General features: G+C 37.9%; 5 protein-coding genes across 6 annotated transcripts in view; 3 read left to right on the top strand and 2 right to left on the bottom strand.

Annotated features, from left to right (window-relative positions):
- Positions 1-52: 52 nt before the first annotated feature.
- Positions 53-2,007, top strand: LOC143365885 (uncharacterized). Its single transcript, XM_076806460.1, has 3 exons — positions 53-227; positions 1,098-1,327; positions 1,779-2,007. Exons 2-3 carry the CDS (start codon positions 1,110-1,112, stop codon positions 1,996-1,998), a joined length of 438 nt encoding a protein of 145 aa, XP_076662575.1. The 5' UTR covers positions 53-227; positions 1,098-1,109; the 3' UTR covers positions 1,999-2,007.
- A 254-nt stretch (positions 2,008-2,261) lies between these two features.
- On the top strand, positions 2,262-4,402 carry LOC143365883 (cilia- and flagella-associated protein 20). Of its 2 annotated transcripts, XM_076806457.1 has the most exons (4): positions 2,262-2,382; positions 2,861-3,052; positions 3,323-3,555; positions 3,900-4,402. In XM_076806457.1, the coding sequence occupies exons 1-4, from the start codon at positions 2,299-2,301 to the stop codon at positions 4,396-4,398; spliced, it is 1,008 nt and encodes a 335-aa protein (XP_076662572.1). In that variant the 5' UTR covers positions 2,262-2,298; the 3' UTR covers positions 4,399-4,402. The 2 variants fall into 2 exon arrangements, with proteins under 2 accessions (XP_076662572.1, XP_076662573.1); XM_076806458.1 differs by lacking the exon at positions 2,861-3,052 and having other exon boundaries at positions 2,263-2,382.
- A 12-nt stretch (positions 4,403-4,414) lies between these two features.
- On the bottom strand, positions 4,415-5,985 carry Taf9 (TBP-associated factor 9). Its single transcript, XM_076806459.1, has 3 exons — positions 5,745-5,985; positions 5,154-5,603; positions 4,415-4,966 (listed from the first exon to the last, which is right to left on the bottom strand). The coding sequence occupies exons 1-3, from the start codon at positions 5,881-5,883 to the stop codon at positions 4,821-4,823; spliced, it is 735 nt and encodes a 244-aa protein (XP_076662574.1). The 5' UTR covers positions 5,884-5,985; the 3' UTR covers positions 4,415-4,820.
- A 219-nt stretch (positions 5,986-6,204) lies between these two features.
- Rpn2 (Regulatory particle non-ATPase 2) overlaps positions 6,205-17,401 on the top strand; it is a 99,542-nt gene continuing 88,345 nt past the window's right edge. The window contains exons 1-8 of the mRNA XM_076806455.1: positions 6,205-6,362; positions 6,651-6,768; positions 6,847-7,016; positions 7,104-7,312; positions 7,397-7,903; positions 8,078-8,304; positions 8,409-8,661; positions 8,963-9,151. Of these exons, the coding sequence (XP_076662570.1) occupies positions 6,332-6,362; positions 6,651-6,768; positions 6,847-7,016; positions 7,104-7,312; positions 7,397-7,903; positions 8,078-8,304; positions 8,409-8,661; positions 8,963-9,151 (1,704 nt within the window). The 5' untranslated portion in view covers positions 6,205-6,331. The remainder of the gene's footprint in view (positions 6,363-6,650; positions 6,769-6,846; positions 7,017-7,103; positions 7,313-7,396; positions 7,904-8,077; positions 8,305-8,408; positions 8,662-8,962; positions 9,152-17,401) is intronic.
- Positions 9,433-13,048, bottom strand: LOC143362936 (pancreatic triacylglycerol lipase). Its single transcript, XM_076803463.1, has 7 exons — positions 12,961-13,048; positions 12,721-12,886; positions 12,064-12,212; positions 11,603-11,857; positions 10,134-10,322; positions 9,633-9,759; positions 9,433-9,549 (listed from the first exon to the last, which is right to left on the bottom strand). The coding sequence occupies exons 1-7, from the start codon at positions 12,989-12,991 to the stop codon at positions 9,489-9,491; spliced, it is 978 nt and encodes a 325-aa protein (XP_076659578.1). The 5' UTR covers positions 12,992-13,048; the 3' UTR covers positions 9,433-9,488.

Below are 17,401 nucleotides of genomic sequence, written 5' to 3'. Positions count from 1 at the left end.
ACTTCGTTACAGATCGGGTAACTTTCGTCGGATTTCGCGAGTGAAATCCACGATTGAGAAATTCGCCAGTCCGCAGACCGCCGGCGACCGCCGCGAACTTCAGTCGCGATTCCAGTCGAAGCCGCCGAATCTTTCGTTTACCATGCGTGAATAATCCGTTCGTGCGAATTCGATGCCGTCAAACAAATTTCCGTTTAGCCGTGTCATTGTTCGAGACAATTTTACAGGTAAGGCGCGCGCTCCTATTAATTACCGGCAGTTTTGTAATAGTCTTTTTAAAATCAAAATTGATTCAGAATCCAGTTGAAAATTTCTCGACAAATTGTACTGAACCTACAGTGATTTCAATCGTAAATCAATCATTTTTTTAGACTTACTATAATATAACAATAACGTCTGTAATTATTGTTTAAAAGAAAAGCTTTGTTTCATATTCAGCTCGGTCATTAAAAAGCCTATTAAGTGTACGTAAATTGTAACATAGAAATTAAATTATAAAAAGGCCATTTTGACGGCTTTCGACAATATTTAAAACTTTGTTAACAGAAGAATTAATTATTTTCTTTACTCGTGTTATAATAGTCCTATTTTTTTTTTTTTTGTAGTTTGATTAATGCTAATGTTTCTTTGCAGATGTTTATGCATCGTCACATTTTAATATATTAATTTATATCTCCAACGATTAAATGGAACTTCATTTGGAATTGTTAATGAATCTTTTGTCGAACCTTTTATTGAATTAAAAGTAATAAATACACTTTTACTATTATTATATTTATTATACCGTACAAAACAAGAATTGAATGTATTCCTTCTCTTAATAATTTTCATAAATTATTCTTAAATTCTTCCGATATCTTCACTGCACTGTACTTTAGTTATTTTTATGCATTTATAAACGATTACGTGCAGTTTCAAGCAGTAGATAGACTAAAAGGATTTAAGAATATCACTATATTATCTGATTTCAGTTTTACTAAAAGCAATAAAGGAAAAGTTTGTCTTTCGTTTCTTGCAATTGATGCAAACAATTTTTAATTTGCACAAAGATCCGCAGTCTACTCGTTAGGAATCAATGGCCGTGTATCTCTTCGCAGTTGTGAGCCAAGATGGATGCTGAAAATCCGGTAAGAGAAGAAACGAGCGATACCGAGAGCCTCTTCAGCGAACATGACGAACGTCAGGAAGAGTTTGTATCGAAACCGGAAACGGAGAAGAGCAAACGTCCGAGGAAGTACCTCACAAAACACATGAAACTTTATCCGGAACTGTACAGGAGCGATGTGTCCATTCATCCTAGCTACACGGGTCTTAAGAATTTTCCTTAGTAAGAACCACTGTATTCCCAAGATAAAAGATCATTTACCTTAAATATTCTTCTGTAATCAATGCTTCCTATTTTTAACCATTATTGATTCTCAAGAGTCTATCTATTATGTTCTTACAAGAATTTGATAGATCTATGATTTTTACTGGTAAGCAAAAGCATTAAAAAAACCTTTTCTCCTACTGATTATCGTCATGAACACATAAAATTCCCAATCGCAATAACAATCGAATATTAATATTTTTTACCATCCTAGAAAAATTTCGTTCTATAACTTTTACTGTTGGAATTGGCCACACTTTCGAAACGATTACACGATCTCTTCCGTGTGGAAAACCGCGAAAGTTTCGTTGGAACAGGGCCAATCCTAGGGCTCGGTTATTTGTAATGTTAAAGTTACGCTGGTTTTGACGATTTAATCGACAGTTGAAATACTGGTTTCTGTTAAAAGTTACGTCGTCTGCCGTCGTCGCGTGCAAACAATCAAGAAACAGATCAGACGTCAGCTGAACCGCGAAGTTATGCATTTCGCGATGATGCAGGTGTTCGCCATCGATAGCGTCAGAATCGACCGTGTCTTCAGCGTCGGGATGCCGCCGAAGACATTGATTGTCCCCGATTTGCTAACCAAGAACGAGAGGCGCCGTCTGAACGAGCTACTCGAGACATGATGGCCAGATTTCGTTCCCTTCGTAAACGATTGTATACGCGAGTGAATAAAGGTGTATTTCTACGTTGAATAACTAACCGGCCGAGTTGTTTCTTCGGGGTTCGAACCCGGCGAACCTGGTCAGCTCGCTGGAGATCCAACCGAACGGAAAAGAAAAACAAATTCGGTTAGGTGAAACAAAGCAATTGTTCGCTTCCTTTTTATCGAACGATCGTCTCCCAACATTCGTAAAATAACGATGCAGTGAAAAGACTTTTGAGCTTCGGTCTTGCATCGTTTCTTTAACACAAAGAAAAGAACTATGTTTCGTAATCAGTATCAAAATGGACTGCTGTCCATCCTGTACAGCTGCGGCTCGTCTCCGTTGGAAATATGGGGCATGCACGTAAGTTTTGCAAATGAAAAATCGCCTAATGCGGAAAAAGGAGAATTTATTTTTATTGTACCAATTAGTTTGCAGAACTGTTTTATCAATATTTTGATGGTCGATTGCGTCGATAGAAACGTCGACCGTGAAGAGACGTGTCCATTATTACTTATTTATAAATTAAAAATTTAACAGATGTGGAAGAAGGAGAATTTATTTTTATTTGAGCAGTCCTGTTAATTGAGCGTGTTACCAAAAAAATCATTTTAACTTGAAAAGATGTATCTGTTACTATTTATTTATTTATGCAGCGTTCAAACGCTTATGACAATTTCTAGTGAATATTAATACAAAAGGGGTTTAGCTTATCTTGGTATAATAGGGTTGGAAGAAAAGTTACTTCTCCTCAATTTGTCATTGAAATTAGCCATCAAAGCGTTACGAAATGATTTGTGATAGTTTAGGTAAGAGATACAAGGAGCATAATTTTGAGCAGGTGAAGAATGGTTACATTCGGAGGGTGACAGACGAGGAGGTGAAATCCCTGGCCCTGGAATTAACGGGAACCAACGTGACGACGACTTATATCTTTACTCCACCGAACCCGAGGGGGTCACTCGGAATTAGGCTCCCTTTCTTGACCATGATCATCAAGAACATGAAGAAGTATTTGACGTTCGAAATAACAGTAAATTTTTCCCAAATAAATCGCTCTCATCGTTCTCCTTTGTAATTCGTTGACGGTGTCTCAAATTACTTATCTCGAACCCCACCCTTCTATGAACATTACAATAATTCTATATTTTGAGTTACTTCTGCTTATCGCAGTACAGTACTGCTTATCGAAGTATTTTTTAACGAATGAGACAAACGTTCTATATTTTCTATCGTTGTTCGACATTCCATACCATCAAACTAATCCGTTTCTTTCATGCCTATCGTTCGTTCGTTTTTATAGATTCTTGACGACAAGAATATGCACAGGAGGTTTCGAATGAGCAATTTCCAAAGCACTACTCGCATTAAACCCTTCTGCACGTCGATGCCAATCGGCCTGTCCGGCGGTTGGAATCAAATTCAATTTAATCTGTCGGATTTCACGCGACGAGCGTATGGCACCAATTACATCGAGACCACGCGCATTCAAATACACGCGAACTGTCGGATCCGCCGTATTTATTTCGCGGACAGGTGAAGTCCACTATGCTCGATGATTAAGAGATGCTTAACTACCTCGTGCAAACTAAATTATCTTATGAAATCCTGAATAACAGAAAAATTCATCTGAAAATCCAAATAGTAAAAATAGTGTAGGAATATCATCACTTTTAACAAGCAACTATTTTGCCACGATAAACGATATTATAAATTAATTTAGTTTGCAGAACATTCTACAATATTAAATCCAATCGAGGAATGGGTCAACATAAAAGAACAAAAATTAAATTCGAAATCTTTATTACATTTATACATGATTCTTACAGTTTGGTAGTGTTCGGAACGCTCGATGTTAACGAAAATGTGTCATTCGACAGGCTATATGCGGAAGACCAGCTACCGGAGGACTTCATGCTGTTTCTTCCGGGTCAGCACCGGAAGAAGTGTGTCAGACAATCGGACGTGGCTAGAGAAAAAGAAAAGGCGAAACCGGAAAAGGACGAAGACATTGAACAGCCGCCGTTCGAGGCGGACGAGGGGGCAGAGGATGAAGAAGAAGAAGGTAAAGAAGAACCCGATGAAGAAGCGATCGAGGACGAAGCGAAAGTCGAGCCAAGGGAGGACGAAGACGAAGAAGAAGTTGAGGAAGACGAGGTCGCAATCGCTCAAGTGACAGATTACGAGGCTGAAGACGAGAGTCCTGTTGAAGACGAAGTACCTGCCGACGACGAGGGTCCTGTTGAAGACGAGAGTCCCGCTGAAGACTCTACAGCCGCTGCTGTAACGTCTCCTGGAGAAGCAACGGAAGGAGAGACAGACGCGGACGATGCAGCAGCGGCTGATGACGAAGAAGAAGAAAATGAAGCTGCACAATGAAATATTCTCTTAACGTAAATGTTACTCAATAAAATATTTATTTTTATGTCAACACATCTCTCGAATCTATCTACACGAAATGAAATCGAACTGAACCTGATGCTCACTATCATGAAGACCGAAGTTTCAGGGATACTTTCGGGTAATCACCCGAAAGATTTAGAAAAATAGCAGTGAAAATAATTTCTTGTTTAATACAGCATACGGAATTATCTTCTTAATATAGTTCACTTGAACATTGCTGTGTCCAATTAAAAATATACAACTCCATCGAAATGTTTAGAATTTACCGTGGGAAGGTTTAAAATGATCAAGTTTGTTACGTCGTACAAATGAAAATCGTCACTGTGACAGTCTCACCGAGACCGTCTTGTAAAATTGAAACATAAATTGGGAGCTTATTCTACATTTATTATTTATCATTATGGAATGTCGTAATCATCGTCTTCCCTCTTCCGTTTCATAGAGTCCTCCAATTCCATTTTGACGGGAGGCATTGCCTGTCCAGATGAGATTTGTATTTTTGGCTTTGTGACTTGAGCTTTTACCGTGGCTGGTCCTGTTGTGGCTAAAAGTTTAGAAAATTATGTGTATTATTATAAAATTTTCTAGAGAGGAATTTCCATCTTACGTGGTTGGGTTCTTAACGATATATGGATAGAGGGGACAGATGTCTGGGAATGCAGGACTCCATAGGGATCTATAAATTAGAGGTTTCTTAATACAATATAAAATTTAATTAACACAAGATTTACCTGTTGAAAATTTTAAAACAGGCTTTGGTATAGAAATTGTTTGAGTTCTCGAAACTGTTGCGAGTGTTCCTGGCCTTTTAACAATAGAAAGACCAGTTTTGTTTCCTTCCATTTTGATCTTGGACTGACAACCTTGAACATTATTTCCGACTAATGAATGTAGTGGTTTACCAACTCCTTTTTTAGGTGCATTTCTAAGTTTATAATTTGTTGCGTTTAAGCAGTATCTGTCCGGTGGTAACCTCAAGCCGTTACTAGGTTTCACAAACGGTAATGGTATATTATTTTTTGCACGGGCAACATCAACCAATACATCTCTCGGTGGTGGATTCGTGAATGTGCGTTCTAATTGCATCTTAACTGCCAGCCTGACATCATCCAGGTCAATGAATTTCTTTTTCGCATGGTTTGCATAGATTCTACTGTCATCTAATATACAGGTAACATAACCTATGCATTGTAAACAAGTTATATTATAAGTCCCTTTGAACGGTTAATATGAAGTAATAAATTAATGAATAAAGCACGTTAATAAGTATTTTGAATAGTGTATTCATAATACTAAAGAAATTACAAATGCATAATACGTACGATACGTGAATTCGAGTAACTGATTTATAACCTTCGGTTCATAATCAGTTATTCCCATGTCTTTCATGATAGACATAATCACTTGAGCATCTTTTGGAATATGTTTTACGTGACTCATAGTCTTCGTTTTCTCCGCCATTATTGTAATATTATAATATTGATAGTATTACCGTCTTATAAAACACTGTAAGAACATAATTATACCAGGTTACACGTATCTCAGAACTAGGTTAGCGTGGGTTAGCGTTGCAAGTCAAAATCACATACAAAATCATGAAGTTTCTGCTGCAGTGGTACCAATCGTGAAATCAAAACTTTGTAATAAAATATTTCATAGTTTTACATCCTATCTCAGAAACGATATTTTTGTTGTTAAAAGATGTTTCTTTCTTCACATAAGAAAAACGTGTCGTTTAATGCTGTGCAAAAACTAAAAAGTATAGCATCACATGACATCTGATTTTCTCGGTGTCGGAGTGGCAGCCATTACAAAAGTTTGCGGTATACTTCAATTGAATTTGTTTGGCGTGTTCACAGCTTGCCATCAAACTGTCTTTTGGAGTTTTTACCGAAGGAATTTATAGCTCATGAGAACCAATATGAATATTACATCCGCAGGTAAGTGGCGTATTTATAGTTTAACGTAATACAATATTTAAAACTATATTAAAAATGTACTTCACCGTAAATTTTCACACTCTGCTTATCACTGTGCACGCAATGATTTGCAAATCTCGTGCATCATAACCTCTAACTTCAGTTTCTAAGTATAAAATATAATTGTTTACTTAATTTTAAGAGTTACCATACAGCTTCTCGTGATCACTACATTTTTATCTTACACTTTAACACATTATTTCATAAACGTATACACTTAAATTTAACAAATAATTCTTATTGTTTCAGCGGGCATTATCTCCCTCCTTGAGGAGCCAATGCCGGAATTAAAAATTTTTGCTCTGCGAAAATTGGATATGATTGTGGATGAATTTTGGCCAGAAATATCGGAGGCTATAGAAAAAATGTATGTAATCCCAAAGTCAAATTTGACATGTTTATAGGTTTTTCTTTTGTATCTATCAGTAAATTCTTTAATTTCTAGTGAGATTCTTCATGAAGACAAAGCATTTCCTCAACATGACTTAGCTGCATTAGTTGCTAGCAAAGTTTATTATCATTTAGGAAGTTTTGAAGATTCTCTTACCTATGCTTTGGGAGCTGGAGACCTCTTTGATGTTAATGCTCGTAATGAATACGTAGATACTACCATTGGTAATAACACCAAGTGATTTGATTGCTAATTTATTTATTTTTATTACATCTGTCAAATTAATTATATCCGTTTCTGTTTTGTTTTAGCTAAATGTATCGATTATTACACTCAGCAACGCGTTTTGGAAGCCGAAGGAAAGCTCCCACCAGGTAGCAAAGGCATTGATCCCAGATTAGAAGGCATTGTGAATAGAATGTTCCAACGGTGTTTGGATGATAATCAGTATAGACAAGCTTTAGGTCTTGCTCTTGAAACAAGAAGGATGGATATTTTTGAAGCTGCAATTCTGCAATCAGTAAGAACAGAGTGCAAAAGAAAAAGCGCAAACTAATTTACACAGCATACGTTCTTTTTTCTTATTCTTCTAATTATTTTTTAGGATGATGTGATTGGCATGTTGTCCTATGCTTTCCAAGTTGTAATGAGTCTCATTCAGAACCGTGGATTCCGTAACACTGTTCTTCGCTGCCTAGTGAGCCTTTATCGTAACTTAGGAACACCGGACTATGTCAACATGTGTCAATGCCTGATATTTCTTGACGATCCACTAGCAGTTGCCGAGCTCTTAGACAAACTGAGTAAAGGCTCGCAAGATTGTGTTCTTATGGCCTACCAAATCGCATTTGATTTGTACGAATCGGCTACTCAGCAGTTCCTTGGTTGTGTTTTACAAGCTCTCAGAGCAACCGCACCCATTCCGGGAGCCCTTATGGTCAAACCTATTGTTAAACCAGCTGTGAATGCTAGTGCTGGATCGGCAACTACTACTACCACTACCACAACAACCACCACCACCACCACCACCGCTAATACCGTTACCCCTATGGAAACTGAATCCAGTACACCTGCTCCAGAAGATAAAGCTCAACGTAGTGTCGAAAGTTTGGTAAGCGACATAAATAAATATCATTTAAATAGTTAATTGTGATCTGTTTTTTGAAAGGAAACACTCGAAATACATTTATAGCAATAATAGCTGTCTTTCCCATTCTTGTTACTTCAAACTAGCAGTGTAAGAGTGAAAACATAGTACATCATTAATTTTTTATTTTTCATACAGAATGCGGAAGAACGTGAGCAACAGGAACGCGTAGATGCTCTCTCGAGTATTTTAGGAGGAGGAATTTCTATCGATCTGCATTTGCAATTCTTAATTCGTAGTAATCACACTGATATGTTGATATTGAAAAATACCAAGGATGCTATTAGAGTTTCTATTTGTCATACTGCCACCGTAATCGCTAATGCGTATATGCATTCCGGCACGACTAGCGACCAATTTTTGAGGTAACTAATCATTCAATTATTTTTTTTTCTTTCATTTATCGTGTTCCATGGACACCCGAGGAACTTCTTTGAACACCACTGATCTAAGTGACACAATGTTCCAGGGATAACTTAGAATGGTTGGCTAGAGCCACGAATTGGGCCAAGTTGACCGCGACAGCGTCTTTAGGCGTGATTCATAGAGGTCATGAGCAAGAGGCTTTAGCATTAATGCAGTCCTACCTCCCTAGAGATACAGGCGCTGGTGCTGGTTACTCCGAGGGAGGTGGTTTGTACGCGTTAGGACTTATCCACGCGAATCATGGTGCAGTCATTACGGATTATCTACTTGGACAACTGAAAGATGCTCAGAACGAGGCAAGTTTAGGATTTTTACTCTTCCGATCCAACCTAGACCTTCATAAAGGTCGAAAATATTCATTCTAACCAAAAAATTTAGTCCTCGTGAATAATAATTTTTGGTAACCAAAATAAAATTCCGGTCATCGATAATGGTTACCGGTAATCAAAAAATATTCTGGCCATTTTTAATGGTTACTGGTAGCTAAAATCATTTTCGTCATTCATAATAATTATTCATGAGCAAAATAACTTAAAAATTTTGTCTTATAACAACTATGATGTCTGCTTTATAATATGTTACATTTTGATCTTACAGATGGTTCGCCATGGTGGTTGCTTAGGTTTGGGTTTAGCTGCTATGGGCTCCCACAGACAGGATGTGTACGAACAATTGAAATTCAATCTTTATCAAGATGACGCTGTCACTGGAGAGGCAGCTGGCATTGCTATGGGCATGGTCATGCTGGGATCGAAGTCCACTCAGGCGATAGAGGACATGGTTGCGGTAAGTAAAAAATGTATTTCTCTTTTATTCTATCTAGAAAAAATTTATTGCGAAGAAAATATTACATTTTCAACGTAAAAGCTACTTTTTGCTACAATAGTAATATTGAAGTAATATTTATAATATAATATTAAGCTATATTATTCTGTTCAAGAGTATAACGTTGAACTACACCATTTTGTTCAGGATAGTCCATAAAGTAATTCTATTAGGTACAATTACACTGCATCATATTGTTCGGGGAGGTTCATGAATAGAAATCACTTAAAAAATAGAAAGGATTAATACTGAAAGGCTTTATTCAAATATTATGTACAATATTGAGCACCCATCTATATTAATGACCAATCGTGAAAGGTGGATGATCTCCGGTTTTGAAGTCATAGGAACCATGAGCTCTATAACATAGAGAACATAAATTGTATATGGATATAGTAAACAAAATGTATGTAAAATTATGCAATACGAAATTATGACTTACCTTGAGTCAAGGGTGGGACCACCCATGTATGCAACCGCACCACCCTTTTGTGGAGTTCCAGGGAATCCTCTTGAGTTTTTGACGGATTCGCTATAAAACTCGTAGCTGCGTCCATGAGCGCAAGCACCTGTTTAATAAAATACGTTTTCATTGTTTTATTATGTGAACTGTGAACCCACACAATTGAGCAGTGTAATCATAATAACTTCCCACTCCACTACGACCACTTCAAACTCATAGCATGTGGCTAACAGAAGAGGATGGACATCTATTGTTATCACTGGTATACGAGGTGTCCCAAAAATGGTGTACTTCCTTGAAAGAGGTGATTCCTGAGGTCATTTCAAGTAACTCTTTCCACTGCGAAAATGTTACTTCAAATGACGTCAGGGATTACCCCCCTCAAGGATGTACACCGTTTTTGGAACACTAAGAAAATGTGACTGCAAAAATGCGACAGTCTTTATCAATTTTAATAAGAAAAATTCAATTCACGCTTACCGAGCATGTCGTTGTTGCATCCTGGTTGATTTCTTCCGCCGTTGGCGTAGAAGTCAGAGGTGCCAACAGCATTGTTCATTCCCAGCAAACCGGCACAGGTGTGAACAACTTGAACGTTTCTCGCATGAGTGCGATCTACCCTGTCATTAGGGCCGTTGTTCTCGAACATTGGCTTGGCCGGGTCGAGAGCTGCAATCAAAAACATTGAAATATCAGTCATCAATTCGCCAACAGGCGAATGATTTCCATCTACGGTCGCAGACTTGTCTCCCTTTCGGTAACAGACTTCCGATCTAACAACTGATTCCATTACCACCGAACTTCAGTAAACTCTTAGAAGGTAGGCAACTAGCTATACCACATGTAACCGAACACACATCTCATTAATTAGGTTCAGATAGCCAATCAAAACTTTCCCAAAGACCCACCGCGCTTCCCTGTCTCCTCTTAGCAACTTTCAAGCATCATCCTCGCTCAGACTATACTGTCAGGTGGCAAATGCTCAACATTAAGTCCAGTAACGAGCAAAATAAGTATCAAAGTTCGGGGACCGTCCCACGTTTCATCTTCCATTCATTTTGCCCCGACTCTGGGCTGTCTGCTCCACTTTGTCGCATTCCCAACACACAAAGTGCTGAAAGAGCTTTTTGTTCTGAGACTGCAATGGCGCGACGTATAATCCATACTATTTTTCCCTCGGAGTGCATTATACGACTGAGAACGCTATACAGAATCTTCAAACAGGCTACGCGCCGGCTGAATGGAATGCAAATTTGCGTTCGCGCAGTGTCCCCGTTGAAGGATCTGTTTGCAAGCTTGTTTTGTTTGCCGACTTTGGAGGATCCGCGCGATCCTGATTCCGAGGGTCGCGTGAAATTCAAATTTACACTTCGTTTAGGTATAGAAATGGCTGCTGCAATAACGTCCCGGCGTACGTGAAAGCTCCTCAAACCCGAAACTTGTACAGTGTAGACACTCTATTCTTCGAGCTCTTGCTCGGTGTGATAATACTAATTCAATGATAAAACTTTTTTGTTTACAACGGTTTTGCTTGTAAAACTTTTACCAACACATTCGTGACGCTTTTCGGATTAAAATGATACCAAACACGATACAATTTGGATTAAAGTGACTTGCTTAATCCGCGATTTAGTAGAACCTCTATTATCCGAACGAATTGGTGGAATAGAATAATTAAATCCCTACATTGTTGAATTGAATCGTTACTGATTCATACAACGAATCGTGTTGTGTATCGATTGCTTTAGATTGAAAAAATGGAGAATTTGGATATCGGTTCGGATAATCGAGGTTCTACTAAATCGTGGATTGAGCAAGCAAATATGCTTCGAACGGTGTCGTGTTTGGACTCGTTTTAATCGGAAAAATGTCACAAATGTGTTGGCAAGAACTTCATAAACAAAATGATTGAAAATAGAAAGGTTTCGATTAGTGGAATTTGTACCCACCAATAACTTCAGCAACCTGGCTAGTTTTCGACACTTTCCGCGCTGCTAGGCTCATAGCATGAGCACCGAGAGAGTGCCCGATCATTTTCAATGACGACGTCTTCAGGCCCGACTTCGACCGCAGGAAATTGACAAAATTGGCCACACGATCGGCCACTGCAGGTACACTCTTCGCCACTGAGGCATAGTTCACGTTCTTAGCTATTGTGCTCCAATCGACGACGATCACGTTACAGTCTAGAACCTTTAAGAAAGCTGGAAAAAAAATCATTTTTTGGTGATCCAATCCTGGAAACTCGATACATGAGATTACAGTGACTCGCACATTTGTGCACTTCCCGTATAAAAATTGTTACACAACACGTGTTCGTTTCAACATTCAGGATAAAATTGGAAAATTTAGTTTTCTGCGAACAAACGTGTGAGTCACTGTTTCGCGGGTGGAGATCATTTTGTGTTACCATCGCGAACCAGAGTGCAGGCTGGTTTTGTTCCAGCGCTCTTCCAACCATGAGCGACGACTATCGTTGCCCTATTCCCGTTCCAGTTGCTCGCCTGTACGCTCTTCGGGTCGTCTAGCCTCAGAGCTTGACCGTTTGTTGGGTTTCGTCTGAAATTCAACAGCAATTCCTTTTTGTGCCTTGATTTTTTACGGTTTTAATGCATCATTCAATTTTGATATTGTATGACGATGAATTGTATTTTTATTGGATAGACGAGATAAAATGAAATGAAAACTTTAAACAAAATCAAATGAAGGAGGCCCTGTTTCTTCTAAATTCAGCGAATCTCCCATTCAATGTGCACAAATATAAATTTACAGATTTAGAGACCAAATTTTCAATTGAACATTTCTAAAACTGAATATTATGAATTAAATCGACGTACTTTTAATAATGTTAACTAAGCTTGTGTAATTAGTTCCTTCGGATCTGCATGATTATGAATATCAAAATTAACAAAGCCCTATATTTATTATTACTTCTCTTGTCTAATATTGACCAATGAATTTTTAAAATTGAAACTTGATAAAGAAGCCTGGGCTCTCAAGCCTGTCTTCCAGTAAATAAAAGATTTTCAATAAAATTTGAAGTAATAATCTGAAAACTGTTTCGAACCGTGTATAGAGCGTGAAAGTGATGGTGTTCACATCGGATGCCAAATCATTAATTTCCAGAAGAGTGAGTGGTTGGTAGTCGATCTTGATTAAGTGTGATACTCCAGCATCGTCCGGGAAGATCGTGTAATTGGCCTGCATCAAGGTCGTGAGCAGGGTTGGGTAGACTGTAAAGAAAGTCTGTTAGAATACTTTCCGATGTCGATCTCAGACGGTATAAACAATATAATTTTGAACGAACACAACGCGAACGAAGGCGGGGCGGCGACCATTGTTGCTTTTGCTGCTTGATTATCACTTCCGTAATTCTCACGCTTCTCGGCTTGCGCGTCTCGGTGTCGCTTCTTTTATAGGTTTTATGGGAACAATGGTCAACCACTCGAGGCACAGCACCGATGATAAGTTGCTGATACACGGTTTGTGGACGGCTTTTGGTTCGCACTGCCGGTTATTATGTTTTAGAATTCATCTTTTGATTCGTTCGTTGCGAAACCTACGCCTACTTCGATTCCCCCGAGTAGCTATTTCCAGATCTTTATTAGCTTTGTAAACGTCCCTAAGTAGTTCTACACTTGTGCCTATTTTCTACTTATTTTTATAATTTTGCAGCGAATTTTTTCTGTCTGCAACAATGGAGACTAGCGACACAAAAGAACACAAAGCCTTCCAATTAATTGCATCCAATTTTTTCAAAATTTTCTCTATCTTCCAGTCGTTTTATCCTAGCCACAGCTGATTAGAAACAAAATTGTTCTTACTCGCGAGCATCAGTGAATTGTGCAATATTTCTTTCTTGTTTCCTTATTTTCAAGACTCAGAATAAAAGTCTCCACTTTTACCGAATCTATGTTCGAGATGAAAAATGCGAAAGATACTGTTCAATCCACTAGTCATCAAAATAATTTGGGAGTACTGTCAAAGTTTAATTAAACATCGGCCGTAAGTAACGTAAATTGACTCGTTTCCTAAATACTTGCCCAGTTCTGCAAACTGGAAAATTCGTTGAGAATGTTAATATTATTTATACGTACATCAAAGTGGCACTAAAAATTAGCCAGCAGGATAATATTTAAAAAATTCTTAAAGGAATAATTCAAAGGACAATCTGTGAAAGAAGTGGAAAGAAATAATGTTCGCAGAGTAGGTTAAATAAAAAGTAAATTGAGCGACGCTAAACAAAGTTGGGATACAATTAAGAAAAGAATATTTACAGTCCAGTTCTCGATTCGCACGCGAATTTAAATCGCAGATTCCTCTTCAGGATCGTCAGAAGAAGTCCTCAAGGTTTCAGCAAAAACTGGAATGTCTGCGCCATTTTACCTTCGTTTATATTCATTTTCTTCAGATACCGATTTGCAAACGTATATGGTCAGGTGTATGTATTTAATGAAATTATCCACGATGTCATATGGTGTTTTTGTTAAACATTTCAGCCATTGAACAAATACCCACTTGAGCCAACGAGTTACATAATTGAGAGACACTCAGAAAAACGTCAAATCTCCTGGAATTTTATCGAGATCCTCTTCACGGTTTCATCAAAAAGAAATCTTTTCTTCGTTCGGTTTTTGTTGAAAATTCCGTTCCGTTATTAACGATTCGCTAGATTTTTGCGACAAATTGCAAATAAATTGCACGCGCAATAAATTGAGTCAGCGATGCAATTGTTGTGTTGCAATCACTTCCTAAAAAAGCGTCTATTCCGGAACGAAGAATGCAACGGTGTTAGAACAGTTAATCCCACGATTAATTTTCTCGGCCACTTTAGAGAAAATTATGATAGTCGTTATCTCGTTTATCGGACGTGATCGTACGACACAGAGATTAGGTGATTTTGAGTATCTACATATATTAAACTACTGATTTTTTTACGAAAAACACGTTCCTATTTCGGATGCCAAGTGTTTTTTGTGGTAAATTGATAACGATAGAATCAATCGTGTCTTTTAAAAATGTGGATTTCGAACACTATTATATGCAGACTACGAACTTTAAGCATTTATAGAAAAATTGATAGAAATTGATTGCTTTATGTTATACGAACTATCAAAATTTTTAAACAGAAGTTTTGTACAAATGGGTTACAGCTTCCACGATTTCTGACTGCATAGAACAAAGTGCATCAGAATGAATAATTCGGTATAACTTTAATACAGTTTAATTCTACTTTTTAAAATTCGTCGTGCAAGGCAAACACTTATCACTTATCACTCGCATGTACGTTCCTTCTCTCCATCGAAGATATATTTACCTTCCATCGTGTGAAACTTTACTTTGAAAACTTCGGGAGAACGGTCGCGAACTTTGCTTATTTCACTCGTTTCACTTTGGTTATTACATTCTTATTAACGAAAAGCTCTTCAAAACAAAAACCAAACATTTTTTTCTCGATCCCTCCCTTTTTTTATTGGGAACGGAAGGTTGGGAACAAAATTCGTAAAACTTTCTCAGACCTCTACAAACACGATTATCCTTTGATGTTTAAAATTAAGCCATATGTTTACCTGTCCATAAGAATTAACAAAAGACAGGGTTGAAATAAAACAACAGTGTATTCTTCATTTCTATAAAAATATTTGAAGACACTTAAATTTGCACAAAAGATCTTTTTGCTCGCAGAAATGTCGCAAATATAGTGACTCAAACATTTCACACAGTTCACAGAAAGCTGTTACACTTATTTCCCTAAATTGCATAAAATCTGTAATTAAATGACTGTCGACTTAGCAGAAAACAACGTTGACAGAAATGACTGCAGAAATGAATACTCGTAATTTTTATACACGAAGTACGAGAACAAAAACTAGTAATTTTGAAAAATACTTTCATTACTAGTAATTTTAAAAATACTTTCTCTTGGTTCTCTTTTTAGATGGCAAGGTTTGGGTCCATTTTGACCCCGAGTTGTAACTGTTCCATCCAAATTTCAATTTTCTACTAGGTAGTTCAAATCATTAAAAACATATACAGTGTTTACTCGATGTATGTCCAAAACGCGGGTCTAGCCAGTGACATATATCGGCCAGGAGATACTATTCCTTAATCATGTTCATGGCCCCTCACGAGGTATACTCCGCGGCGGTGGGATAGTTCTGTGACTTTTATCGGCTAGGCATTTGCGACATATATAGAGTAAACTCTGTCCTGGAAAGATTGACGCAGAAGAATTTGAATAAATCGATCCGTCTCTGCCATGAAATCGTCGGAAGCGTCTGCCAAGGTTAATGGTGAAGGAAGAAGAACGTTATGGGAAGTCCAATTTTTCCCCATAACGCGGATGGCCGGTGCGAGCATAATCTTCGCCGATTTATTCTCGAAATTCTCGACTCGTCTACGGTCTCCTCGGTATTTCCTCGCGAGACGATTTACCCCCGAGGAACAACGAAATCCACTTACTGCCAGCGGAAAAATAGCTACAGGACAAACTGCTTCGCTTTGTCAGGGCTTGTTCCACCTGTCCGGAGCTCAGGTGGATTTCGGTCCGATGGGTTTCCCTCGCGGACAAGTCGTCGCACGCGATCATACTGGACGATTCTATCGTTTCATTTCTTCCCGGTCCGTTACTGTCATTCGAACGCAACGCCAGCGATGATACAATTCCACGGGGCCGGCGATCGCGGAAAAATGCAATATCGTCCGATATGGATTTCGACAATTTTCTCTTTTCCCCTGTCGGCTTTATTTGGAGACTGAGTCGTGTTGTGCTGCTGAACAATTTGAAAAGCAATTTTTTAGCTGCTGTAGATCTTTGCATTTCACTATTTAATTATCTTATATTAGGGGGACCCATAAGCGATCGTGTATTTTGAAATCTAAAACAAACTTTGTAGTAAATTCAAGTTTTTACTTCTTAATTTATTATATAATCTCCATCATAGTTGTAATCACCCTAATAGTTGTTACTGGACTGTGGATTTTACGCGTTCGTAACAAAAACGTGTAAGTGAAATGTAAAACAGCGAAAGAATTCAAGAGCACCGATATTTTATGAAAATTATCGAAGGGAAAACGAAGGGTTACTTGGTTTATAGCGAGTAATTATTCTTCAGGAGGAAAAGAAATGACGCGTTGATTGTAGGTGTCCAGTTATTGTAAGGGATGAATATTCATACATATTAAACGGTGTTTCTCTTCGATCTACTTGAACCCAATAAATATTCATATTTGTTCAATCCAATTTGGAATTTTCATCAACAGTCCGATTCGACATTATACGTCGGGGAGTTCGACTGCATCTTAATTATCTGCATCTTGATTATTTGCTCTATTGACAACAATAGACAGAATTTTTCAATGTATTTTTCAGTAGCAATCGCTATTGCACTCGTGACCTAGCTGGCCACCAAGAGCAACTCATTTTTTTTTTCCAGAACTATTGGTAACCGAAAATCTCATTAATCTTTGAACAGTAATATTCTTCCTAAATTAAAAATTTCAATATTAAGGTTACGGATATGTGGCAACAAGTATCTCAATTTTAAACATTCCCTAATTAATTGACTTTGACACACTCCGTAAATAAAGGACTCGTCACGCCAACAAAAATCGCACTTTTGCGTGATTTACTAGTGTCTCCCACTTTTTTTACGATAACAATCTCATAATTGCCCCACGTGGATTAACACTGCCACGTGTTAACAATTATTGCGATAAACTCGATCAGCAAACTCGTCCACAAACTT

The sequence above is a fragment of the Halictus rubicundus genome, chromosome 2 (genome assembly GCF_050948215.1).
Source record: "Halictus rubicundus isolate RS-2024b chromosome 2, iyHalRubi1_principal, whole genome shotgun sequence".
In the NCBI taxonomy this organism is placed as follows: Eukaryota; Metazoa; Arthropoda; class Insecta; order Hymenoptera; family Halictidae; genus Halictus; species Halictus rubicundus.
This window is presented reverse-complemented; position numbering and strand designations above follow the sequence as displayed.

Excerpts from the sequence above, each read along its gene's own strand:
- LOC143365883 (XM_076806457.1), top strand. The coding sequence starts at position 2,299 with ATGTTTCGTAATCAGTATCAAAATGGACTGCTGTCCATCCTGTACAGC. Across the intron at positions 2,383-2,860 it reads TGGAAATATGGGGCATGCAC|GTGAAGAATGGTTACATTCG; the intron begins GTAAGTTTTGCA and ends AATTTTGAGCAG. Across the intron at positions 3,556-3,899 it reads CGTATTTATTTCGCGGACAG|GCTATATGCGGAAGACCAGC; the intron begins GTGAAGTCCACT and ends GTCATTCGACAG.
- Taf9 (XM_076806459.1), bottom strand. The coding sequence starts at position 5,883 with ATGGCGGAGAAAACGAAGACTATGAGTCACGTAAAACATATTCCAAAA. Across the intron at positions 5,604-5,744 it reads GTTACTCGAATTCACGTATC|GTTATGTTACCTGTATATTA; the intron begins GTACGTATTATG and ends TACAATGCATAG. Across the intron at positions 4,967-5,153 it reads TGTTTTAAAATTTTCAACAG|CCACAACAGGACCAGCCACG; the intron begins GTAAATCTTGTG and ends CTAAACTTTTAG.
- LOC143365885 (XM_076806460.1), top strand. The coding sequence starts at position 1,110 with ATGGATGCTGAAAATCCGGTAAGAGAAGAAACGAGCGATACCGAGAGC. Across the intron at positions 1,328-1,778 it reads GGTCTTAAGAATTTTCCTTA|TTACGTCGTCTGCCGTCGTC; the intron begins GTAAGAACCACT and ends TTCTGTTAAAAG.
- LOC143362936 (XM_076803463.1), bottom strand. The coding sequence starts at position 12,991 with ATGGTCGCCGCCCCGCCTTCGTTCGCGTTGT. Across the intron at positions 10,323-11,602 it reads CCAGGTTGCTGAAGTTATTG|CTCTCGACCCGGCCAAGCCA; the intron begins GTGGGTACAAAT and ends TTTTGATTGCAG. Across the intron at positions 9,760-10,133 it reads ATGCAACAACGACATGCTCG|GTGCTTGCGCTCATGGACGC; the intron begins GTAAGCGTGAAT and ends TTTATTAAACAG.